The sequence below is a fragment of the Macrotis lagotis genome, chromosome 1 (assembly GCF_037893015.1).
Source record: "Macrotis lagotis isolate mMagLag1 chromosome 1, bilby.v1.9.chrom.fasta, whole genome shotgun sequence".
In the NCBI taxonomy this organism is placed as follows: domain Eukaryota; kingdom Metazoa; phylum Chordata; class Mammalia; order Peramelemorphia; family Peramelidae; genus Macrotis; species Macrotis lagotis.
In genome coordinates, this window is record NC_133658.1 from 545089001 (window position 1) to 545115755 (window position 26755).

General features: G+C 34.8%; 2 protein-coding genes across 4 annotated transcripts in view; one reads left to right on the forward strand and one right to left on the reverse strand.

Annotated features, from left to right (window-relative positions):
* Positions 1-26755, forward strand: part of CMSS1 (cms1 ribosomal small subunit homolog) — a 431391-nt gene that overhangs the window by 141001 nt on the left and 263635 nt on the right. The window lies entirely within an intron of this gene.
* The window catches only part of FILIP1L (filamin A interacting protein 1 like), a 356414-nt gene that overhangs the window by 132540 nt on the left and 197119 nt on the right, over positions 1-26755 (reverse strand). For all 3 annotated transcript variants that reach the window (XM_074214316.1, XM_074214317.1, XM_074214318.1), the window contains 2 exons: positions 12331-12592; positions 11467-11640 (listed from right to left, as the gene is read on the reverse strand). In XM_074214316.1, the coding sequence (XP_074070417.1) occupies positions 11467-11640; positions 12331-12582 (426 nt within the window). In that variant the 5' untranslated portion in view covers positions 12583-12592. The remainder of the gene's footprint in view (positions 1-11466; positions 11641-12330; positions 12593-26755) is intronic.

Sequence of the window (26755 nt, forward strand, 5' to 3'; positions counted from 1 at the left end):
GGGTGCCTCTAACTCTGTGGAAACGCTTTTATTGGTATCTTGTCTATTCATCTGGTGGTCAAATTTGTGGCTTCGGGGGGGGTGGTGGTTATTGTCTTTCCTTTTCTCTTGGCTTTAGAACATACAAGTACCTACCTCTTTCCAGAAAAATTAAACCTGTGAAAACCATAGAGGGTAAAACCTAATGAACATGTTTTCATTCTTTGAAAATTTGGCTTTTCATCATATTCATCATAGCTATTCTCTTCCTTCTTCTGAGAGCTTTTAGAATTGTGCTAAATATATGCTTCTCTGGATCCATTGATATATGTAGACTTCAGTTTCTCATCTGTAAAATGAGGGGTCTGGACTAGCTGACTGCCAAGATCTCATTCATCACTAAATCTATAAAACTCTGACTCCTTATTAATTTGTATGTCAGAATGATGATTTAGGATTTTCAGGGTCCAATTTTTTGTTGGCTTTAGAGATTTGAAATTTTAAAAATTTACTTTGAACACATAAATAGACCATGATACTATAGAATTCTATAAGATAATGAAACTTAAAAAAAAACCCTTTTGTTAGATTCACATTATGATCATAAGAAAACTTGATTTTTTTTCTGTTACCAAGGTGAAGCTAGTTAGAAGGAAATCTTGCTTTTTTAATAACTTTAAGAGAGTAATTGATTTGCATAGTAATATCAGATTATCTTTTCAGTAAAACTTAAGTCTGGTCCTCTTTAGTCAATCAACTGTACCTAGTTTAAGGAACTCCTCTTTAAACAAAGGTCATTTTCCACATTGTTTAGTTTTTCACAAAGCTCACTGCTCAAAACCTATAAGAAATTTAAATATTAGAGTAAGCACCCAGAAGTAAGTTTGAATTTATGCTTTAAGGTGTAAAACCACATCTGTTTAACTTTCTGAAGAGGTACACAAGGAAGTCTATTGACTGAAATGTGGGAAATGAGATATAAAGTATCTTCCTGTACTGTAACATTTCTCCCTCTCATCCTCCCTCTGCCTTCTGTTCCCTCAAATTACTTGGAGGTACTATTTGAAGAAAAATCCACGTTGCTAGACTTAAACTCTTAATTGCAGAATGCCCTACAAATGCCCTTGTTTTGAGAATCACCAACACTTACCAGATTTGTACTGGTTCTTGCCTGTTAGCAAGAGTGGAATGGCAGAAAGAGAGATTTGGGGAGGGGGGGAGATTGAAGTATAAATGAGAATTTTTCTTCTTTTCATTTTTCCCCTTGTATGTGGTTAAGTTACAATTTAAGACAACTCAAAGACCACCTTCTCCAAGCCTTTCCTGTTCCTGATGCCCCTCAACTGCCTGTACTGTCCCTCAACTCAAATTAACTTGTATGTAACCATATACATGCACATTATTTTACCCAGGAGTATATAGGGACTTGCTGCATTTTCTCTTTGTATCCTCCCATTATACACTGTGCTTACCTACTTGCTGATTAATTGATTACAATATTGATAGTCTTCTCTATCCTGAGTAATTTTAAGAGAATTTTCCTAAAGCTCTTTTGTTCATTTTGAATGATTAGTTTATTTAAGGTTGATATATGGTTTCATTGATTGTATAGGTGATAAAAACTGCCCAGAATGCAGGCTTTAATAACTCTTTGCCATTTAACACAAACTTGGAAAAGTTGTTTTATTTTTTCTAAGTGGATTCGATTTTTCATGTAGAAGTAAAAACTTTGAGAAGAGCAGGAACATATTTCTTTTACTGCTACAATACTTATTCCCCACTCCTTCCCCTATTTTTAGCATAGCCCCCACTCACTCAAATCCAATTCATGTGCTTGTCATGGCATCACCTCCATGATGTCATGGTCTTCTTCAAGAACAAGGACAATATCAACATCATCATATTTTCCCCTGTTGAATTCTGATTTAAAAGAGATTCTTTACTTTTAAAAACATATAATGTGCAAGTTTAAGCTCCTGTGTCAAAATATTTTACTTTTTTTAAAGTTGGATTAATGGCAGAGAGCTATTAGAGACTGCATTTTGGGCAGCTATATCCCCTCCACAATGAATTTAACAGTATATCAACCTTAAATTTAAATTTTGCAACTATCAATAACTGGAGTATCTTGAGGTACAACTTTAATTAATCTCACTGATGTTATTTAGTAAATATGTTATTTAGATTTTTTTAGCAATGTAAAATCAATAGGAAATATTAATTTTGGTAAAACACACTTCTTTCAATAGGTTAAAGATCTTGAATTTTGTCCCTATGGTTATTTGTTCACCCTAAAGGGATCACAAACTTCTCTAATTCAGATACTCTCAGTGTTACTGTGCCTGAACAATTCACCCTGTGACCTCCCTGGTGGTGAGCCCTGTCCTAAAATAATCAGACACCTATGCAGAATCATGTCTGTAACCATAGATTTTGTATACTGTTCTGTTGGCATGAACTTTGAGCAACCAGGATAATCTCCATGTCTCCTAGAGGCACCGAAGGGGATTCAGAACTGCTCTAAATCTCTAAATAAAAATGTTATTTGAAATGTTGTGGGCACTTAGAGGCCATATAGTATAGAAGTAGAAATCAGGTCTGAGATCTTGATTTGGCACTCCTAAGGAGGCAACTCTCCATTTCTCTACCTGCCAAAGGGAGGACTATGAGACTTTTACATTTCTATTTCTATTCTAAGATCCTAAAATATCCAAAGAGTGATAGAGGGAAGTTTAATTCCTGGCCTGCTCATTGACTAGTTTAGTTAAGGTTGATTTATAGTTGCATTGTGTAGGGGATATAGCTGCCCAAATTGCAGGCTCTGATAGCTTTTTTCCATTTAATCCAACTTAAAAAGAATACTATTTTGACATAGAAGTCTAGACTTGCACAGTGTTCTTTTCTTCAACCATTCCCCAAATTAGCCATCTAAGTGAGAGCCTAGGTTCCAATCTCTAATAATTATTACTACTACTACTACTAATAATAATAACAGCTAGCATTAATATAACACTTTAAGTTTGCGAAACACTGTACATAAATTACTTCTTTTTTCCTCACAACAGCTCTATAGTATAGATATTATTATCTCCATTTAACAGATGAGATAATGGAGGCTGACAGTTAAGAGACTTCCCCAGGGTCTCACAGCTAAGCAATATGTCTGAAGCAGAATTTGAATTCATGTCTTCTGAACTCCAAATCTAGCACTTCAGGGTGACTTCTAAAAGAATTCTCAGTTTCACTGTTTTTGAATCCCCCCATCCCCAAAATAACAGCCATTCTTACTAAACTGACTTTTATGAATTGCTTCTCTCTTTTTCCTTTTCTTTATTTTGGCTCATCACCCTGGTAATCAGTCTGCTGCCTGATAATGAATCTGCTCAAACTTAGCTCCACTACTTGTTGAATAACAGTCATAGCTCATCACTAGACCCATACTTTTTTCAAGGAAGGGATATTTTAATTTGGAATGTTAGAGAGATGCTAAGAGATGTTTCAATGAAGTATATCAGTACGTGTTTTTCTACAAACAATGAAAGAATTGATTTGATTTTGGTTGTAGAACTGGAAAGGGGAGAAGGAAAGACCCAGAAGAATGGATGCCATAGCAGTTGCTCAGGAAAAAAATTAAGGAAATAGAAGTAACTGAAGTAACCACTAAAATAGATGGGGTAGGGAATTGGGGACTGGGGGCAAGAATAAGAGTTCTGATCTCCTTTAGAGCTTGGTATAAGGATCTTGGAACATGGTGCTTGATGAGGTAATATAGTAGAAAGAGTTCTGGACTTGAAGCCAGAAGACATGTGGGTTCAAATTCAACCTCTGATGCATAATAGCTCTGTAACCATGCATAAGTCACTTATTTTTCTGACCTCAGTTTCCTTATCTGAAAGCAGGAATAATAATAGCCAGAGTACCTGTCCTACAGGATTCTTATAGGATCCAAATGATACAACTCATGTAAAGTGCCCTAATGATCTATTTACATAAAATAGTTATATATAGTATAAGACTTAATGCTATACTAGAATATAATTATATATAGTATTATATATCACAATATCATTCTATTATTAATATCATCTATTAATATTAATATCTAACATGCTTTCTATTCTGTCCCTGTGTCCCCAAATCCTTGGAAGCCCAGCTCATTTCCCACATTATCAAATTCTGACTTAAAAGAGATTCTTTACATTTAAAGATATATAATATGCAAGTCTAGGTTTAAATGTAAAAATATTATACTTTTTAATTGCAAGAAAGTCATATAATAAACTCCCATGGCAATTCTAAGTGGTAGTTTGGTCTGAAAGCAGCATTAGCATCCCCTCTCATTTACAATGGTATGCCAGATATATAATTTATTATTTTATATGTACTTAATATTGTTTTTTTTTCATTTGAGTTTAATTTGGAGTTGGACAAATTAAAACAGTTATCTACTCCAGTCCCCCTTACAGCTGATGAGGAATAAATTAGATTGCCCATACAACTAGAAACTAGCAGAACCAGAATTTGAATCCAGGTCTATTGAATCCACATTCAGTGTTTTTTCCTTCCATATAAAATCTTGTCTTTCAGCTAGTTTAACAGCTAACAATTTTGTCCTCATTTATTCATTCAATAAATATTGTGGTAGGCAGAATTCCAGCATTGGCTGAAAGGTTGAACTATATTAGTGCTGTGATTTTATATAATCTTCTTGTTAACTGGTTACTATTTATGCTACACTCAGGACTGGAAGACAATAAGCATTCAGGAAATACTTGTTAAATGGAAAGGCTAAGTGATTTAAGTGCTGTAAGTGTTTATAATAAGCATTTCCATAAGATAATGCATTCTGGAATATCTCTTAAGAAAGATTCTTGACAAATGCAAAGTGGCGTTATATGGAGACTTGGCACCTTTTCTACAAGAGCTCAGATTGCAGTATGGTCATTAATTCCATCATTCTTTCAACACTCTCGTGAGGTATGTGACAAGGATTATTATCCTCACTTTAGAATTGAGGATATACTTCAGACCAGTGGTAAGGGTTGGGAGAGAAACCAGGACTCATTAAGTCTCCTTATTGTGGAAGATAAAGACATACCTTACTCTGCTATGTTTCCTTTCATTTATTTCCTATAAGAAGGATACCTAACTCTGTCTAATCAAATAATTATTTTTTAATGTTTAGTGTTCCTAAAAATTAACTCTTAAAGGGAACTGCCACCCCCTTCCCTTTTTTGACATGTTTGATGGTACAGGTTTACCACTTTATGAGGAGTTGGTATCTTTTGGTGTTATTCATGCATATGTGGTACATATACATGAAATAGACCATAGCTAAAGAGTCAGATCCTTGAAGGAGAAAAAAGGACAGAGTAGAATGAGTTCCTCCAGTTTTCTTGATTTGCTTACATTCCACCCTGGGTTAGTAGGTTACTTTATTGATAATAGATAAAATAGTTGGAACATCACCAGGGATTTTAGGATATGATCATTTCCAGAGACAGAAGGGACCACCTACATATTTGGAACCTTATTTACATCCAAAGCAATTTGGTACTGCTGGCTACCTTATTAACTTTGTGTCTGGGAAGTGATTGTAAGGCTACTCAAGGGAGAGGGTGATAAAAAAAAACCCATTTCTTGGAAAGGAAAGCTAACTTGTGTGGAAAATTTAAACTCAAGTCTTCCAATTCCAAGTTCAATATGCTAAATATATCACACTATGTAATATTTGAGGATTATATTCCTTTTACCTCCTACAGGTTATGAGCTCCTTGGGGGCAGAGATTAGACTGACTTGTATTCCTTTTGTTTCCCCACTGGGCTTAACTTAGTTTATACCTTCCACAAAGCAGAAACTCTTGTCATAAATATCAGCAAAATGAATAAGTCATGAGGCAAGCAGCATAGCTAACAAAAATAGGAATTAGGCTTAAAATCAGGAAATATATATATCCCCACTGAGAGTGGAACTTTGGAACAGGCTACATATGAAACTTGCCCAGTCTTGTAAAATAGAGATAACAGAGCTTCATCTATCTCTACTTCGCAGCATGTTCACAGGGCATGAGACTACTGAAGTAACCAGACAACATCATTTTATTAAGTACCTCCCATGTGATTGGAACATGCTGGTTACTGAGGCTATAATGACAAAAATGAAGCAGGTCCCTTAGGAGCTTATATTCTATGTGGAAAAATCATATATATGAGAGAGGTAAGCAAATGCACAAAACAAATACAGTGGAATTTGGGGTACTAGCAGCTGGGGGAATCAAGAAAAACTTCATAAGGAGCATTTACTTATCTCTAATGTTGGGAAGGTAGATTAGAGTCTAACTGGTACAGGGTTTTAAATGCTAAATATAAAAGTTTATATTTATCCAAGAGACAAAGTTCACAAGCAGGAGAAGGACATGAACATACCTCCATTTTTAGGAAAATTATATGAGAAGGGAAAGATTGGGAACAAAGAAACTGATGACAGTATAATATTATAGGCAAAAAGTATTACGTGCTACATTCTATATGGGAAAATAACAAAGATACATGTAAGCAAATATAGAGGGATTTGGGGCACTAGCAGCTAGGGGGATCAAGAACAACTTCATAGGGAGCATTTATTTATCTCTGTGTATTTATGTGAAATGGGCCAATTCCATACTGCCTAAAGGGATAATTATTAAGAACCAGACAATAACTTTTGCCTTTACTAAAAGACTTTTCTAGAGATGTCTCTCTGATTATCTCAAGGACATCTCAAACTCACTATGTCCAGAAGAAAATTCATTATATTGCCCATATCCTGCCACCCCCACCTTCCTCATTTTTCTTTCTAGTCACTCTCATTCAAAATATCATTCACTCTAAACTCATTTCTCTTTCTTACTGCCCTACCATACAATCATTTGCCAAATCTGCTTATTCAACATGTACCCATCTCTCCATTCACTTTTGCCACCATAGTTCAGGGACCTCAACACTTTTTACCTATACTCTTACACCATCCTTCTCATCAGTTTCCTTGTTCCCAATCTTTCCCCTTTCATATAATTTTCCTAAAAATGGAGGTATAGCCATATCCTTCTCCTTCTGCTTGTGAACTTTGTCTCTTGGATAAATACAAACATATATTCAGCATTTAAAGCCCTGTACCAGTTGGGCTTTAATCTATCTTCCCAAAATTATTTCATAGTATTCCTCTTGATGTAGTTTCTCTGCCTTCTAGCCAGATTGGCTTACTGGCTGTTTTCTAGTCTCAACATTTTATCTCCCACCTTCTTTGATTTGCCTAGACTGGTCTTTATGCTTGAAATGTGTTCCTTTGCTCCTTAGGATCCTTAGCTCCCTTCAAGACTCAAGTTAGACTCATGGGAAGCCTGTCTTGATCATCTCAGTTATTACTATCCTCACCCTTAAATTATCTTCTCTTTACTTATGTTTCCTTTTTGTATTATCTGTAAAATGTAACCAAGGTGGAAATTCTTTTTCATTTTTGTGTCTGTATTTGTGTTTTGTACAGAGTAGTTGCTTAATCATCTTTGTGTCTTAGTGGGGTCATTCAAGATTGAAGAATGATTTGATGAAAAGTTGTTATCCCTGTTCAATTAATTTGATCTGTTTGTACCATTTATCTTCCTTTAGAGTTACAGTCATGTTTTTGGTTATCTGGAGTGAAGTAGTTTTGATTAGTTAACTAATACTGAATGTCTACTATCTACCTTATGCTGTCATTCATGTCTTAAGGAATATAAAAGGAAATAATATATTGTCCAATTACTGTGACTTCTGATCTCCTAACTCCTCAGTTCTTGTTCCAGGTCTTCCTCCCTGTACTAGTCCCTATTTCCTCCTTTCTCAATCTTGATAAACCAGTTCAGCTCTACTTTGTTCTCTCTTCATGAGAACTGTGTCCCCGTTACAAATCTCTGATCTTGCCCTGCCTAACTTCAACCTTGGCTTACTCTCACTATCCACTGCCTTCATTCCTAAACACATACCACTGAATGAAGCTGGGGAAAAAATCTTGAAACTGCACTGACAGGATCTCCCACAAATTTATGTCACGTAGCCTCAACTGGGTCCTCATGGCTGCAAGACATTCTTTTTATACTTCCCTAATTAATGGCACTTTCATACATTTTTATCTCTTCACATTTCTCATGTCTCTGCTTCTTCAGCTAAGAACTTTGCTTCATATTTTATCGAAAAAAATTGAATCCATTTGCTAAGAGCTCCATCTTCTTCCCTGTTCCACATCTTCTATCATTCAGATGCCTTTTGCCATTATCTTCTCCTTTACTCCTGTCTTATATAAGGAGGCAACCCTTCTCCTTTCCAAGGAAACCTCTCTACCTGCATGAGTGATTCCATTCCATCTTGTCTTCTCCAGTAAATTGCCCTGCCATCCTCACCTCCTCACTCATCATCAGTCTCTCCATATCTACTAGCTTGCCAAACTGCCTACAAACATGCCCATATTTTTCCTATCTTTCAAAAAAGTCTCACTTAATCCTTCCATTTTTGCTATTCTCCCCTAATATCCTATCCTTTTGTAGCTAAAATTTTTGAAAATATTTTCTACAATTGGCATGTCTACTTCCTTTCTTCCCATTCTCTTAACTTCCTGAAGATTTTTCTGATCTCTTCCTTCAACCAAAACTGCTCTCTATCATTTCTGAATTATCAAATATCATAGCCTTTTCTTAATCCTTATCCTTCTTGACTTCTCTGCAGCTTTTGACACTGTTCATCACCCTCTTCTTCTCTTTAATATTCCTATCTCTAGGTTTTCAGGACATTACTGTACTGTCTTTGGTCTTCATTGCTGGATCTTCACCCAGGTTACACCTGAAAACTATGGCTGTTCCCCAGACTTCTTTCCTGGGTCCTCTTTCTCTCTGGAGGCAACTAGGTGGTGTAGTGGATAGACCTTGGAGTCAGGAAGATGAGAGTTCAAGTCCAGCATCAGATACTTGACACTTACTAGCTGTGTGATCTTGGCAAGTCACTGAACCCTAATTGCCTCATATCATCCTAATTCATATCTGACCACTGGATTCAGATGACTCTGGAGGAGAAAGTGAGGCTGATGACTTAACACAGCACCCCCTCACTCAGATCTAGTTCATGTCCTTGTCCTGACATCAATCTCCTTGATGTCATGGTCTTCTTCAAAAACAAAAGACAAACAATCATCTCTTCTACCTCAATTTCACTTGGTGATGATCTCATCAGCTCTCATGGATTCAGTTATCTCTATGCTAACAATTGTCAAATCTATTTATCATCTTGCATCCTAACCTTCCTTTCAGATATCTCAAACTGGATCTATTCTCAAGGCATTTTAAACTCAACTCATCGAAAACTGAAATTATTATCTTCCTCTTAATATCATCCCCTTTTCTCCAAACTTTCTTGTTGCTACTGCAGTATCCCACCCTTCTCCCAGTCACCCAAGATTTCAAGCCAACTAGTGATCTTCCCTGATTTCTCACTCTCTCACTCCCTGTATTCCATCTGTTGCCAAGTTTGCAGATTTTTACCTTTGTAACAACTCTTGAGTACTACCCCTATTCTCTTCTGATAGTGCCACCTTGTCTACTAGCGTACTGGGGAATTTGCCTGCTACAAATGTCTTCCCATTCCACATTATCTTTCAACCAGTTGTCAAAGCAATCTTCCTAAAGTACAGGTTTGTCTATGTTGTCCTCTACTCAGTAAATTGTATCACCTCCAGAATCAAAAATAAAAATCTTCTAATGTTCAAAGCCCTTCATAATCTAGCCCCTCCTTTTTCATTTTCTTACATTATAATATAAGCTTACAAACTTCTTGAGAAGACATGAAATATAATTAGTTAATAAGATAATAAACTACCAACTTGTATAGTCAATATATATATGGAAAATGAGTTTAGAGTAGAGAAAGTCCATGTGGATCAAAAAACTCAAGAAGACTCCATGGTGGAAAATTTGTCCTAACTTCAAGGCATGGGTGAGAACTGAGACTGTAGAAACCAGAGACAAGATAGGAACCAACAGATTGTGTAAGGAAGTTCAGCCTGCCTAAACTGAGGCTTTGTACTGAGGAGAATTGGCTAGGTAGGGTAAAGCTAGATTATGGAGAGCTTTAATTACCAAATGGAAGAATTTATGTTTTAGGCATTTGGAGAGGAAAAAGTATATTTTTAATTTTACATGGCTTTTAAAAGAATTATTTCATAACTGAAATCTATGTTGTTGAAAAGGGTTCATTTAACTCTATACCATAGCACTGGAGTTGATCCATTTATTATATTTTATCAACAGCATATGTCCAATGGTTATTAATATCTATTGAAGGGATTTATTGACCCACCAGTATGGAACCAGTGATAGTGGTTCTGATTCTTAAAGTATTTAGAGATGTGTCTGTGATCCTATATTACTTTTAATTTGCCAGGAACCAGTAGAATAGTTTAATATTCCTGAGTTTTAGCTTTGGCTCCCCATACTTAAAATTTGGATTAAATCATAAGTCAGCAGACTTTGGGTGGTCTAGTCCTAACCCCTCAGAGATGGTGATCCACATGACCAAACTTCTTTACAAATTGGCAAGGCTGGGAGTCTCTTTCTCAGGAGACGCACAAGACAAGAATAGCAAGTATATTAGAGGTCAGTGTTGAAGTGCCTTGCCAGAGTCATGTGGGGAAGTCCAAATTTTGCCTTCATGATCTCCATCTTTAATGTCTGCTTTTTCTACCCAAACTCATTTTTAAAAATGAGAAATTGGTGAAAAATTCCATCAAAGCATCACAAAAAAAAAAAGGATAAAACAATCCTAAGACATCTAAAGGGTCAACAAAAGACTAGGAACCCACCATGCATTTGCACCATGGTAGCCATATTTACAACCATATTTTTATCTACCATTGCAATTGCCAAGCAAACTTGATACTGAAAAGTTTTTTGCTGCCTTTAAAATTTTGAAGGAAAAAAGAGAATATGCATTTATGCAAAGTACATGACAGTATATGTTTTTGAAAGTTATTTCTTGGATAACTCTCAGGTCATTTCCATTCATGCTCAAAGTTTCTATGACATAATACTTCACTGCTTTAAAAAAATTAACCTCTGCAGTTAAACTTTATCTGTTTTTTATTATTGCCTAAGTTGTTAACCTACAAACACCCCTGAAGGATGTGTTGACCCTTTATCCTCTCACATTTTCCAGCTAAACAAATTTTGTATCATTTTAGTTTCAATTTGCTATTCGGCGGGGGGGGGGGACTTAGCAGAAGAATATTCCTATTTTTAGTGGTTTCTTGATTTTCCTTAGACCATACAGTGTTGAATTTCATCATGTTGTATTTTCCCTTTAGTGTTTTAGAGAATACAAAAGATGATCCTCAAAAGCTAAACCTTGTACATGGCTAAGCTGTCAGATTCTTTTACCTTACAAATATACTTTAAGGTTACCTATCAAAGCACCTTATATGGTACATACCTCATTGATTGGTTTCTCATAGATGTCCTCTTGCCATGGAACATCCTTTGCTTGAATAGCATCTCGCTGGAGAGCCTCTAACACTTTTTTTGGAGTGACAAACCCATATTGAGCTTCCAATAAAGCCAAGTCCATTTTTTCAGCCTTTAAAATGCCTATGACTTCATCTCGAGCCTATTGAAACACAAGGTACATAAAATACAGACTGTCTGAATCAGCAGCAAGTGAACTATGTTTCTGACATAGCAAACAAAGGTAATGTTAAGTTGTGTTTCTTATTGAAAAGGTAGCAGTGGAACTAGGTTTCTTTGTCTCTTTCTCTCAGCTTACCTTTAGGTATTTAGTTAATTTGATTACTCTTTTTGGACTAACATCTAATTTTTTTTTATTTCATTTAGTTTTCAAATATAGGCAACAAGATTTTCCAAGTCTCAACAGTTATTTTTAGGCTTTTCCAGTAGGTTAACTAATATAGTATGGTTAAGTGTAGAGTCTAGTTTCTGCTGGGTACAAAAGCAGCTATTGTTATTGAAAACCACTCTAGAAGTCACCTGGTATTATTGTTATAGATGCATGTTTGTGCATTGAAGCCAAGGATGTGACCTTTCACAACATGCATTCCAATAGCGTGTCTTAATGACAGCTCATTTAAAGATGATTAATTGCTTTCCCAGTTGGCAGAAGAGATTTGTGTTTTGTGTGTGTGTGTGTGTGTGTGTGTGTGTGTGTGTGTGTGTGTGTGTATGTGTATGCATGCACATAGGCTATCTTGGCTGTGCAAATACACAAAACATATGTATCCATAGCAGGATGTACAGCAAATTCAAAATTGGAACATGGATAATGACTCAAAATGCTGCTGACCTGCACTTCCCCCTCCAGAATGCTTAGGAGGAATAACAAGTCGTCTCTTGAGAGATTGGCCTCTTTGGGAGAACTTCCATTCTGTGTTGTCTCTGATTTGGGACTTCTGAGGATAAGACTGGTTTCCATGGGATAATCATTCTTTTTATTTCCCCTCCTCATTGTTTTGACACCCTGGATGGTGGGATCCTCACTGTATTTGCTCATCTGTGTTTGGGATATGTTTTCAGGGCAGCTACTTCTGGAAGGCATTTTTCAATGTCTAGAATGAGAAAAGAAGCAATTTTATAATCCTTGGTAGAGGTGGTTCTTCTCTTTTTGACAAAACATTTCTCTATTCCTATTTGCCAAAGTTGAAAGAAAGAAACATATGAACTAGGTGGAAGAATATTAGCAAGCTTATAAATTGAATCCTGTTTTATACTTCCATAATCAAATTAGTCATCTGTTTTAAAGTATATGCTCCCTTGATTATATCAATAGTTTTAGGATTTGGGTAAATAGAAATATATTTGAATTTCCACAAGTATCCTGGAATTGTCATAGTCTACAGTTCTTAACCAGGGTTCTTAATCTTAACATGAATTTTTTTGGTGGGTTTAATTTTTGATTATTATATTTCACTATAATGTTTCCTTTGTAATTCTACATCTTTTAATTTTTTCATTTTAGAACATAATATATTTTATGAAGGGATCAAAGTTCACTAGATTGACAAAGACATCCATGACACAAAAAATAGTTTAAGAAATCTTATTAAGAGAGTGATTCTTGTTAACTCTTATTTATTGCTGTTCCATTCAGTTGTACTCAAGTTTTCGTGTCCCCAGTTGGCTAAGATACTGGAATATCTTTTTCTTCTGTAGTACCATTTCCTTTTCCAGCTCATTTTGCCCATGACCAAACTGAGGCAAAGAGGGTTAAGTGATTTGCCTATAACCAAATAACTAGTAGGTATCAGGTGGCTTGGTGGATAGAGAATAGGACCTGAAATCAGGAAGACCCTTCTTCCTGAATTCAAATACAGCCTCTGATGCTCCGGACAAGACATTTCATTTCTCAACTTTTCTAAGATGATAATTGATTTCAATTTTTATTTTTAAAAAAAATTTTCCAATTACATGTTATGAAAATTTTTAAATATTCATCCACTTGCATATTTATGTTACACATTTTTCTACCACCCTCCCTTACTACTTCACCTCCCTTCAGTGGTGAATAGTCTAGTAAAATTTGTACAAATATATTTGTGTTTAACATGTTTACATATTAGTCATTTTTTAAATGAAGAATTAAGATTACGGGAAAAGAAAGAAAATCATGAGATAAGGAAGGAAAAATGTAAGGTTTTTAAAAAAAGTGAACATGGTATCCATTCAGATTCTGTGGTGTTTTATTTGTTTGTTTTCCTCTGGATGAGGATACTATTGTCCCTAAAGGTTTCCCAGGGTTGTCCTAGATCTAAGAATTGCAGATGAACCATAACTTTAGAGTTAGCTAGGTAATTAGCTAGGTAATTTCACTGGTGCCAAGGTGATCAATAATAACCTCTTACCCATTACAAAGAAGCTAGCAGAGCAAAAACTACTAGGTCAAATAGTCTGGAATTAAAATAGTAAAAGGCCTAGTCCTAGTCCCTGTTCTAGTTCCTTGACTGAAACTTTGCACTGTAGTAATGAAAAGAATGCTGGGTTAGTATGGACATGAATGTTCTCCATTTGGCTCTGTTACTCCCTGTATATTCATCCTTAGGAATATAACTTAATCCTTTTGTGCTTTAGCAATTTTTCATCTATAAAATGAAGCAGGGGTAGTAGAATTAAGGATTTTTACCTCTTTAATATTTGTCATGGACCCCTTGAGCAGGCTGGTAAAACCTGTTTACCCTTTCCAGAATGAAGGCTTTAAATATATAACACTGAGCCATCTAATTATCCTTAGGCATAAATAATCACGAATAAGTTATATTTCAAAAAAAATACACATGTGATGTTTTCATCTTAAAATCCTATATGATACTGAATGTTTGTAGTTGTATAATAAAGCTCTAATATTTTAACAGTCTTCAAATTGAGATGATAATTCTCAAATGAATAACAATTTGATGCTTTTGTTGATATATTAACATAGTCACGTCTCCACTGGGGCAGATCACAACCTTTCCATGTCCTTTCTCTTTTTTTTGTAAATTTTGTCCCTGTCCTTCAATACCTAGTATATTAGAAGCATTTTTTAGTTCCTTGACAGTTAGGATGTCCATCTCTCATCTCTTGATCTAGGTAAACTGATTTTATATCTTTTATGATGTTTTAAATATGCCACTTCTTTCATGCATAATGCATTGGTAGTCTGTTTTAGTCAACTTACATCTTCTATAACTTTTCATTATGCTTTTTAGTCATCTATGATTTTGTTTCTTTCAAGATCCTTGATTTGCTATTATGGGAAGCAATTGCTATTTAAAACATCTACCACTTGTAAAATGGAGTAGCTTGAGAATACTGATGCTATCTCTCCAAATACAATCCAGCCCACATTTCTCTCCCTTTTCAATTTTGGTTTTAGATCATTATCTATATGCAGCATCTATCATGTATGTATGTGTATGTGTCTCTAATATTAGTCTTACATTACACATTTGGAGTTATTCAGTAATACAACAAAAATTTAAATTTAGGTTAAAAGCTAAAATATTCATAGAACAGTTTATTTACTATTGAGATATCTGGGGAGTTTGGGGTAGGGAAGGGAAGGAGGAAGAAAAATCTACATAAAGATAGATATTAGACTTTATTTCTGTCTGCCTGTTTCCTCAACTAAAAACTGGACCTATAAAGCTAGATTATAATTTACAGGGCTTTCATTTTTAAAATATATCCTTTTACCAATGTCAGTGCTGTAATTGCTGCCATTCTAAATTTTGTATATTACTTTGTTCTTTCCTTACATAATTATTTATCTTTACATTTTATTTTCTAGCCCCAGTCATGAAAACTTAAGTTTCAAGCTGCTCTATGTTACAAGTGGTTTATGTTTTAAATAGCAATTTTTTCCCATTATAGTAAATCAAGGGTCTTAAAAGAAACAAAATCATAGATGAACCAAAGCATAATGAAAAGTTATGAAGGATCTAAGTTGACCAAAACAGATTACCAATGATGCATGTATGACTATAAGTTTAAATACAGTTGTCATTTCTATTAGTGGGGAAGTACCTTGTTACTATTGTTGTGCCTTTGATTTGCCTGACTCTTCATGCTGATGTGGAGCATTCTTTCCAAGGACTTTTCATGACCAAGATACTAGAGTGGTTTGCCATTTCCTTCTTCACTGGCAAACAAAGGTTAACTTATTTTCTCAAGGTCACATAGCTAGGAAGTTTCTAAGGATATATTTCTGATTTCAAGCCTAACTGTTCTCTCCATTGTGATACCTAACTGCCTTTAGCAGCATCTTAGAATAATGAAATGCTAGATCCCCTCCTAACCCCACCACCACCACAAAAAAAAATATTTCATAGCATTATTTCAACACTATTAACTTCTACAGGATGAAACACCTTCCCTAGAAGAAATAGCAAAGTGGCTCAGTAGATAGTTAGCCCAGGAGACTAGATAACCTGAATTCAGATGCAACCCCAGATATTTACCAATTGTGAGTCCCTGGGTGAAACACTAAATTACCTCATTTGTGGAGGTAATAATTGCAAAGATTGAGTTAGATACAAATTATAAAACTCTTTACATGAAGTTTGATATATTAATAAATGATATGTGTAAATATTTTTTTCCTTCTTTCTGGTTTTCAGAACATTGAACTTGGAACCTGGTCCCAGAGATAGTTCCAGGTAGTTTTCACAAGATAGGATATTTCTCCTTTCATATATTACTTGTGTCACTTTTATGTCCTTTATCAATAGTTGATTTTTACTTTAGCTATTATACCTATTTTGTGTCTTCTAGGCTGTAAATTTGTATTTTTCAGGTATTATATGTTCCCTTCTCAGCATCTGTCTTACAATGCTTTCCTTCCCTTCTCTGTATTTATTTAAAGGCTGATTATATGTCCTGAACTTGGTATTACAAAGATGCAATGAGCCAAATCCTTAATACATCTGCTCTGTCTCCCCTGATCCAAAGGTAAATGAGGTTTCTGCTGAACAGAGTTGCTAAATAATATGGTATCCCAAGGTCCATAAAATTAAGTAGTTGAATCAGAAAGCCTTTCTGTGGAATCTATAGAAAGATGATACTAGTCTTATGTAATACATTTAGAGTTTTTCAACAAATTCAACAAACAATTGAATTAAAGTTAAATCATAACTCACAGAACAGTTTTCATGCCATAAAATATCTAATCACCTAACTGCAACTTACTTGAGAATTTTTTTAATGTGTAAATTTATGTCAGAAGTGATTTGAGGACTTTCAGGACTCTAATCCTTTGAGGAGTAGAAATAGTTTACACTTTTGCCTATTAATGAAGCCAACCCCATGTTGTTTTAATAGCATTTAATAATAACCAATTATTTGTAGTATCAGAAACTACTGAAGGGGAGGAGCTTATATGTCCACTTGTGTACAGTATTTGAGGTTTTATATATTCCATTGCCAAAAACCTCAGATGAGGAATAATGAGAAGTAATTAAATATCCTGATGGAGAAAACAAAGAGGCAAATTGGATGATGCTTTCAAACTTTGTAGCATCAGTGACTTCATTGTTTCTCTTGGCAAATTCTTAATGCATTGGTCATTGACTCTGGAGGATGAGCTGGGAAAGTGAATATATTGAAATACCAATGGTGGTTTGGGATTTTCATATTATCTCCCTCTTTCCTACCAGCCAAAAAAAAAAGTTTCATCTGTTTGATTATGTGAAGCAACAATACAAATCTTGTTCCTTTGGGAAGGAGTATGGGGTGGGGGGGGAGACCCTGTTTGGTTTTTAACATTTATTCATTAATATTTTTATCAATTAATATTTCCTGATTGCCACCATTTAAGTGTTCTGTTCTCTATATGTAAAATTACTTTGTAGGAACTTTTTGATTTTATATATTTTTCTACATGTTCTGATCCGTCTTTTCCTCCATAAAATTTAGGCTCCATGAGGGTAGAGATTGTCTTTATGTCTGCCACCTTTAACCAAGTACTTTGAATATAGTAGATGGAATTGAACTTAATTAAATCAGATTTAATCAAATATCAAACATGTGGTAGAGAGAGAATTTTAACAAGGTTCTGATTTTGACTAAGCTCCAAAGTAGCTGTTTTAACATCTATTAGTCTCAATTTTCTTACCTTCAATATAAAAGGTGTGGTTATAGTTGTTTAACAAATTAGTCACAGTAAACTGGTTAATCTGATCATAATTCTATGATCGTAAGATTTTTTTATTCCTTCTTCCTCCTTCACATCCCACTAGTAGTTTCCATCAATCAACACTCCTACTCAGTGTTTGATCTCAAGGTTTTGTGGTCAAAACAATATATGTCTTCACCACAAAAATAGTGGTCTTGGATTGAATCATAATACATGACTTCTTTTTTATGGGCACACCATACTATTGAGTAGAATTGACAATTTGTTTTGTTTTCCTATGTGACAGTGTGTTGTTCAACATTAGCTTGAATGAAATATCTGATTAAAATTGTTGACTGAACCAGTTGTCCCAGGTTTATTTATAGTTGTCTGTGAGCACAGCTGGAGGATTGGCAATTATTTTCTTGATTTGTTCAGAGGCAATTAGCAGATTGGAGATTTTAGTCTATAATAAAAACTTCAACTTTACCTTAAAGCCAGTTTTTCTTTCTCATATATCAGATTAACAGTAGAATGATTTCTCAATCTTATTTTCATCTATATAGATAGAGTTGCAGTGTCCATAGCATCCCTGAATCTCTATGATGCAGATTTTGAAAGGATGTGATTAAAAAAAAAATTATGGTTTATGGTGATTTAAGTTAACCAATAAAAAGTAACCTGAATTTAGGTAAATTTATTCATACAGCTACAAGACAGATCATTAGACCTATGTAATAAATGCTGTCATAATATCCAATTTTGTTTAATAAGACTATACAGTTAACTACTTATACTAATATACTTTTTGCTGATATTTGTACAGGTAATTTTTTTTAGAAAAAAATCATTCTGTGATTTATGCATTCATAAATCCACACCATTTCAGCAGTTCAATGATTATTTTCTTTTGAGGTACTTTTTTTTGTATTGTAGAAAGTATTTAGGTACTTTTGAAGTATATTCTATTTATGTTTAGTAAATGTTTGAGAATGTGCTGTTTAAACTCTTTGTTAATAAACTTTTTCAATCTTTTTTCAAATGGAGAGCACTTTACAATGGTGGAGACTTGTCAGCTTCTAGCCTGGTAGAACCAGTGAAATCTTCATCCTGATACCATATTTTGTCTAGACTGGTTTACAAAAGATAGTAAAAGGACTTATCAGAATTAGTAGGAAATGGATCAGAGATAAACTTGATTAAACAGGGAGCAATTAACAGAGGACAAAATGAAAATTTGTTTAAGGACAGCTCTGGTATGTGGATTAATTTTCACTTTTTCAATTAAACTTTTTTAATTGATCTTTATTCGCTATCGGCCTAGTTGTGGTATAGTTAGGTGACAGAATATGGAAAGTTTGGCAACTTTTCTGGGCAGAACAGCTCCACCCATAGTTTATTAGTAACCTGTTTTCCCAGAACCCCTCCAAAATTTGTCATTTTCTTCTTTTGTCATTTTTGCCAGTCTGATAGGTATGAGCTGGCATCTCAGAGTTCTTTTAACTTGTATTTCTTAATTATTAGTGATTTGGAACATTTTTAAGGACCTACTATGTATCAGACACTTTGCTAAGCTCTGAGGACATAAGGAAAAGTAAACATTCCCTGCTCTCAAGGAGCTTATAATTTTAATGAGAAACATGCAAACATGTACAATGTTTCTGTGTGTGTGTGTTTATGATAAATTGAAGGTAATCTCCAAGGGAAGGCACTCATGTTAAGGAGGGTAGAGAAAAACTTCTTGCAGGATACGGGGTTTTAACTGAGACTTGAAGGAAGTTGAGGAATCCAGGAGAGAAATTAAGGAGGGAGAGAATTCCAGGAATATGAGTAGAGCCAGTGAAAATATACCAAAGTTGTAAGCTAATTACAAAATGGATTTGATCCATATTCTCTGAGATCCCCATCCTTCATGAACTAAGCCTTTTATTTACAAACCTCACTTCTGCTGGACCCTTCTTTTTATAGCAGAGATCCTTATTTACCCTTTTATCTATTTCCCAGCTTAATCCACCAAGAACTAACATTCCATTTAGAGAACACAGGTGAAAACTCATCTTTGTGCTAGTTCTCTTGGGCTTGAGCAATATTTAATCCTTGGTTAGGAAATAGGACCTAGAGTGCAAATGATTCATTCCTAAACATATGAAACTAACTTCCACAGTCTTAAGTTTTTATTTGATAAATATCCCATACTTTATTACATTTTGGAGCAATGTGTCTGTTGGTTTTCCATTTGAGTTCTATCCTTTTCATTGAGCCATTTAACTGTATTTCAGTTCCCTAGAAGGGGAATGGAAAGAGATACTGTGGGATGACCAATCATTAGCAGAACTGGTTGGACTCTGGATATTAACTGTCAAATGGTAAATGTGATTCAGCTGAAAAAAAATACTGGCTAAAAATGGATTTTTAATACTGCTAAGTTACAGAAGAGCTAGGTTGTTCATTGCATAGCCACATAAGGAAAAAGGGCATGTTGGATTTTTTTTTAAACAGTGTATCTTAAAATAAAAAATAAGAAAGAACATTGCTTCTGAGTTTAATTTTGTTTCCTACTACCCCCTAGACACTTACATTTGAAGATACTAAATCCATCCAACTACAGTAAAACCTGATGACTAAAAAAGCACATTGAAAACCAGATAACCTAATTTAGCAATTGCTTGTATTTATCTCCTTTCTACCATTTTCAGTCAAGTTATTTGAACATTCCCTTTTTTGTATTCTGCTGTTTTCTCCTTGGACAGGGTTACAGAGGGAGAAAGAGCAACATAATGTTTAGTTCAGTTTCTCCCAAGGTTCTGGGTCCTCAGAACAAGGTCATATTTTTTTTATTCTTAACAAATTTGTCATATAATCTTTGAGTTAGATGGGTTATCCAGTTAATTATCTCTGGCAGATGGTTATCTTGCTTTTGTTCAAATACACAGAGAATTAGGATTCTCTAAATTCTTCTTAAAAATCCACTGTTAAATAATTCAGATTTTTTGAAAATATTTTTCTCTCTTTAGCCAAATTCTGTTGCCTTTGAACTTTTATTCATTTGTCCTAGTTCTGTCCTTTGTAGCAATGCAGAACAAATTTACTCCCTTCTGTACAATATATATCTATAAATAAATGAAGGACTTTTTTTTTTAGATTTTGGCAAGGCAAATGGGGTTAAGTGACTTGCCCAAGGCCACACAGCTAGGCAATTATTAAGTGTCTGAGACTGGATTTGAACCCAGGTACTCCTGACTCCAAGGCCAGTGCTTTATCCACTACACCACCTAGCTGCCCCTAAATGAAGGACTTTCATGACTCTAGTTTCTTATTTCCTAAAGGGGAGCTTTCCACGTTCCTTCAACTGTTTTTCATCTGACATAGTTTCAGACCCTGTACCATCATGTTAACAGTCTTCTGGTTATACAGTTTAAAGTTCAATTCATTTTCCTGGATATTGAATTTAATGTCTTAGGACCCAACTAGGATGGATGGGTAAGAGAAAAGCCATAGAGAAAATCATTGTCTGCCCCTTTCTTCAGATTTGTAAAGGTTGCTTGTCATAAAAACAGGATTCTAAATGATGAATATGAGCAAAGTATTCTTCAGACAAATAGGTAGCCATCTTTAATCCTATATGTATTCGGTTGTTTTCATTTTGAATTTACTTGGTGGTTTGCAGCTGTCATTCAGTTTTCCTCTTAATGACAATTGAAGGTGATTTGGGAATTATAAAGTGGAAGATTTACAAAGGACATCCAAAGTCACATATCCCTACATAGCATCTCTGACAAATGATTATCCAGTTTTAACTAAAGACCTCCATTGATGGGGAACTGAGTAACTCCAAAAAGTAACTAATTCTATTTTTTGATATCAGTAATTGTTATTCAAGTCAACAAGCATTTATTAGACTCTAAGGCCTGGGACCCCACACATTCTAGGAGAATAGAAGAAAACATATAAGAGCTAGATATGAATGAGGTAAATGGTGGATAAATTAGAGATAATCAGTAAGCAGTAAGATTAAGGAAAACTTGGAAAGACTTCTTTCAGAGATGGAACTTTCACTGGGACTTAAAGGAAACTAGGGAATGTAGGAGAGCATGGAGACAAAAGTTCCAGGTATTAAAGATAGCCAATTAAATGCCCAGAGAGGAGACATAGAATATGATTGAATTGCAGAGTATGAGGTGGGGGGGGTGGTAAGATATAAGACTGGAAAGCTAGGATGGGTCCAGGTTGTGAAGGACTTTAAAAGTCCCGAGAATTTTATATTTGATTTGTTGAGAGGTTTGCTGTTAAATAAACTTAAAGACTTTCCTCTCTGAAACTTCCACTGTGTTCATCTTCCCTCTGGAAGTAGGTAGATGAGCACAGCAGATAGACTGACTCCATTAAGATGACATGAGTTCATGATGCTGAGCAAGATGAGCAGAATTAGAAAAACATTGTACACCCTAACAGCAACATGGGTACAATGATCAAACTTGATGGACTTGCTCATTCCTTCAGTGCAATGACCATAAACAATTTTGGGCTATCTGCAATGGAGAATACCAATCTGCATCCAGAGAAAGAACTGTGGAGTTTGAACAAAAACCAAAGACAATTACCTTCAATTTAGTGGGGGGGAAGTTACCTTATTATGTAATTTTGTAATCTCTTATACTTTATTTTTGTTCCTTAAAGATATGATTTCTCTTATCACATTCTACTGAGATCATTGTATAGCATGCAAACAATGTAAAGACTAACAGACTGCCTTCTATGGGGGGGGTCGGGGGAGGGAAGCAAGAATGGGGGAAAATTCGTAAAACTCAAAATTAATAAAAATTTTTCTAAAGGGGAAAAAAAGACATGAGTTCAAATTCAGACTCATTTTGCTTCAGTTTCCTGAACTGCAATCTCAAAAGAGTATTATGGAGATATTATTTGCAAAGTTTCCTGGCACTTGGTAGGAATTATATAAAGCTTTATTTTCTTTTCTCTTCCCTGAAATGAAGCAGAAATCTAATCCTTTCACAGGAAATTTGAACCTGAGGAAAGGATTAAACACACATCAGTGTTTAGATATCAACTATCAGGTTGACTGAGACACAGGTAGAGAAAAGGAACTGCTGCTAGATGGATATAATAAAGGAGAGGTGACAGTATCACTAGATGAAGATGGGGAAGGAGGTAAGAGGTAAATCTAAAGGTCAAGAAATGGATGGAAGAATGATCAGCACCACTTCCTTCTCAGGAATGGACCTCCAAGGTAAGGAAAACGAAGCCTAAAGAGTTATAAGACTGGTTCAGAATTCAAAATCAGGTCTTCTGATTTCAAATCCACCTTGAGTACTTTATTCTTAAGGAACAAGGGGAGCCACCTAGGATAATGCTATAGTTTAGGAGGACTGTCTAGATCTCTGGACTAGGTGGAAGCCCATCAAAAAGAGAGAGCTAAAAAGAAAAAAAAATTAAATTAAAAAATAGAGGGAGCTTACTTGACTCTTAAGTAACCCTATGTTATTTCCTTTTGCACAAAAATCCTACACAAGTTATTACTATAAATCAAGTGGTTTGCATAGGTCCCTGAGACTCTTGAAGAGAAAGGAAGTTGTCTTGACTGTTTATTAGCTTGTGCATTTTTGGTCCTATACATTTTCTGTATTATATTAAATAAAACTTTCCCTGTATTCAATATTTTTTTTTAGCATGAGTCCTTTCATGGAAAACTTAGGGCTCTTAATCCAAATTCTGATGTTACCAGGGTAGACTTTTTGTTGGGGATCTGTATGAGTCATATAAAATTTTGATAGAAAACTCTCAAGATTGAATGTAGGACATAGGAACCCAGTGCTTTGTTAATGACTTGCACATATCACTAATAAAAATATTGTACGCAATAGAGTCATTTTCTGTGGCAATCCAATAGATCCTTCCCTCCACATTCATACCTATCCATTAATCACTCATTTTTGAGTGTATACTTACATTTTAAACTGTATCTAACTGTATAGAAAGCCAGAATACTTCTCTCCTTGCAGTTCATAAAGTTATAAGAAACTTTTTCTGAAAATCTTGCTAAAATCCAAGTGTACTATATCCATTCCAACCTCTTGGTCTTCTAGTCTACCATATTCCAAGAGACTCCTGGCCTTAGATAAGAAATAAACAGCAAGTATATAGTAAGCTCTAATTGAATAGCATTACATCATGGCATTTCTTTGCCATGTGTTATGAGACCATTGGAGGACATAGAGAAATATAAAAATTATTATATATAAATAGATGAACTATCCAAATTTTCCATTACAAATCAGTTTTTCTTTAAAGATTGTTTTCTTATTTAAGAATGAATTATGAATTGGAATTTATTCTAAGACTTTAGTAGAAAGAGCACAAAAATTATTTTCATGTAGTTCAAGGTCATTTTTAAATATATTTTAGAATTCTACATTCCTGCCCTAGATCTGTTTTGACTATCAAATGGTGATTTTATTTTAGGGGTTTTTTTTGCAAGGCAAATGGGGTTAAGTGGCTTGCCCAAGGCCACACAGCTAGGTAATTATTAAATGTCTGAGGTCAGATTTGAGCTCAGGTACTCCTGACTCCAGGGCCGGTGCTCTATCTACTTCACCACCTAGATGCCCCTCAAATGGTGATTTTTTTTTTAATGACCTAAAGATTATATCACTTTTCACATATCTCCCTGGTGTATAGTCATTTTCTCTATATTATTAAAGTTATTTAAAAACTTAATCTTGACATATGGATGGCATTTATAATGATATATGCCAAAAATTCAGACAGTTTTCAAATGTTTGCTTCAGCCTGTAGGCAATGACCCCTGGGAAACTGAAGATATCTGAATGTGTAATGTATCCTAGGAAAGTTACCTGGTTTTTGTGAGTTAAGTAGCATTTTCTTGTTTTCATTTATTGCTATATCATCAAATATAATTTAGTAATAGACTAAAGTCAAACCAGTTCAACATAAATACTCCTAAATTTTGTGTTGTGCTGACTGCACCACATAAACAGTTTACTCAGGCATACATAATACTCAACAGAATACCCAGGAGTGCCTTGACTGTGTCTCATGTTTCCAAAAAAAGTAGCATGATAACAAACCACCAACCAAAAGTTCATTGTTTCTTGTGGTTAGTCCTATCCTACCTACATTTAAAAATACTATACAGAACTAGAGAATTGATCTGGTACTCCTAGACTGTTCAGTTCAACAGATTTTGTTGACTATTTCCTGTTACATTGCTAGTTGTTATATGGGAAAATGCCTTAACTTTTCCCATATCTTCTGTGTCTTCCCTATAAAGGGAAAAATGATGCCAACTTACATTTTCCTTTTCCTTAACAGTAGTTGAGCCACGTTCTGAAGGATCGGTAGCAAAAAATTTAAAAAAAAAAGCTAATCCCATTTAAATCAAACATTCCCATTCTAGTTCTGAATATAAGCTCTATATTTTCCTAAATCTGACTTGGACAGAACTTTAGTCTGATTACTAATAATTGCAGTGTTGGTAAGAGAGATGTAACAAACCTCTTACAGAAAAGGATGACAGAAATGAAAAAATATCACTTGAAGTCAACAGTTGTTAAAAGTATGTAATAGGGGTGGCTAGGTGGCATAGTGGATAAAGCACCGGCCTTGGAGTTAGGTTTAGGTCTATACTTCTGGGAATTGAAACAAGAGCATTGATGAGAGAAGCAGGCAGGATGTGATGAGTCTTGCCTGACCTATTGCTATAATATAAGTGTATGTTCATAGTCCCATCTACAGCTAATGGTGAAGTACCTTTGCAAATAAAATAAATATTTAAAAGTTTATTTGCATAGCAAACCCTATATAAATCCTTTGAATGACATTCCAAGAAATAAGTTTTGAAAACAAGTCTTCAATGGGGGTAGGGATGTTTTCATCTTTCCAGTCATCTTCTATCTTATATACTTCTACATACTCTGCAGTGTGGCAGCATGGGTCACTTTTCTGTAGACATTCCATCTGCTGATCTCCAGCATTTTCACAGACTGTTTCTAAGCTTAGAACTCTGTCCCTTCTTCTCGTTACCTCCTAGCTTCCCAGGCTTCTTTCAAATCTTAGCTAAAATCCCACCTTTGCCATTCATGATCCCCTTTGATGTTATTGCTTCCCTGTTGCTTATCTCCAATTTATTTTGTGTGTGTGTGTGTGTGTGTTGGAGATATATATATATATATCTGCACACATATACAAATATGTGCATTTTATCTTCCAGGTTTGATTGTGAGCTCCTTGAGAGTAGGCATTGTCTCTTGGTTTCTTCATAATATATCCCATTGTTGGTTGATTATATTCTTTCCTCTTGAGCAAGTTAGATGACTATAGAGTTCAAGTGATGTTTACTTCTTCCATCCCCAGTCTTTCTGTGTTTTTCTATAAATTTATTTGTGTCATCCAATTACATGTGAAAATTTCCCTGACCTTCCCCGTTTCATTTTTTATAACAAATACAGCAATGTTTCCATTAACACAAATGAGTCTTTGAAGATTGAAGGTTTCTGTTATGTTGCAACTAGTAATTATACTTTACATGTAATTATAACTTCAAATAGCACCAGTTTGAATAATGCAATCACTTACTGGGATTTGTTATTCATACTAATTGGGTTCTAACAGTAAGTTTCCCAGTCTATTTTTTCATCATCCCTTGTGACCATTTGCATGACCACCTGGTTCAGGCCCTAATTCCTCTCTCTGGACTACTGCATTAGACTACTAATTGACCTCTCAGACTTCAATCTTTTTCATTTTCCAGTTTTCTGATCATGTCACTTCCCTTGCTCTCTAAACTCTGGTGTCTTTTTCTTTTTCTCTGATAGAATACAAACTTCTCTACTTGACTTTTGAAGTCTGTTGCATTATGCCTTCATTCTATCTTTCCAATATCATATCTCATTATTCACCTTCATACATTCTTATGTTCCAGTCAAATTAACAAAGTTATTGTAACCTGCTACATACAATGGTACTTTTTGCCAATCAATTTTTTTGGCAAATTTTGAGTTTCATAATTTTTCTCCTTCCCTTCCTCCTCCCTGCTCCCAAAAGCAATTCAGTATCAGCTATACATTTGTAACCATAAACATAGATTGAA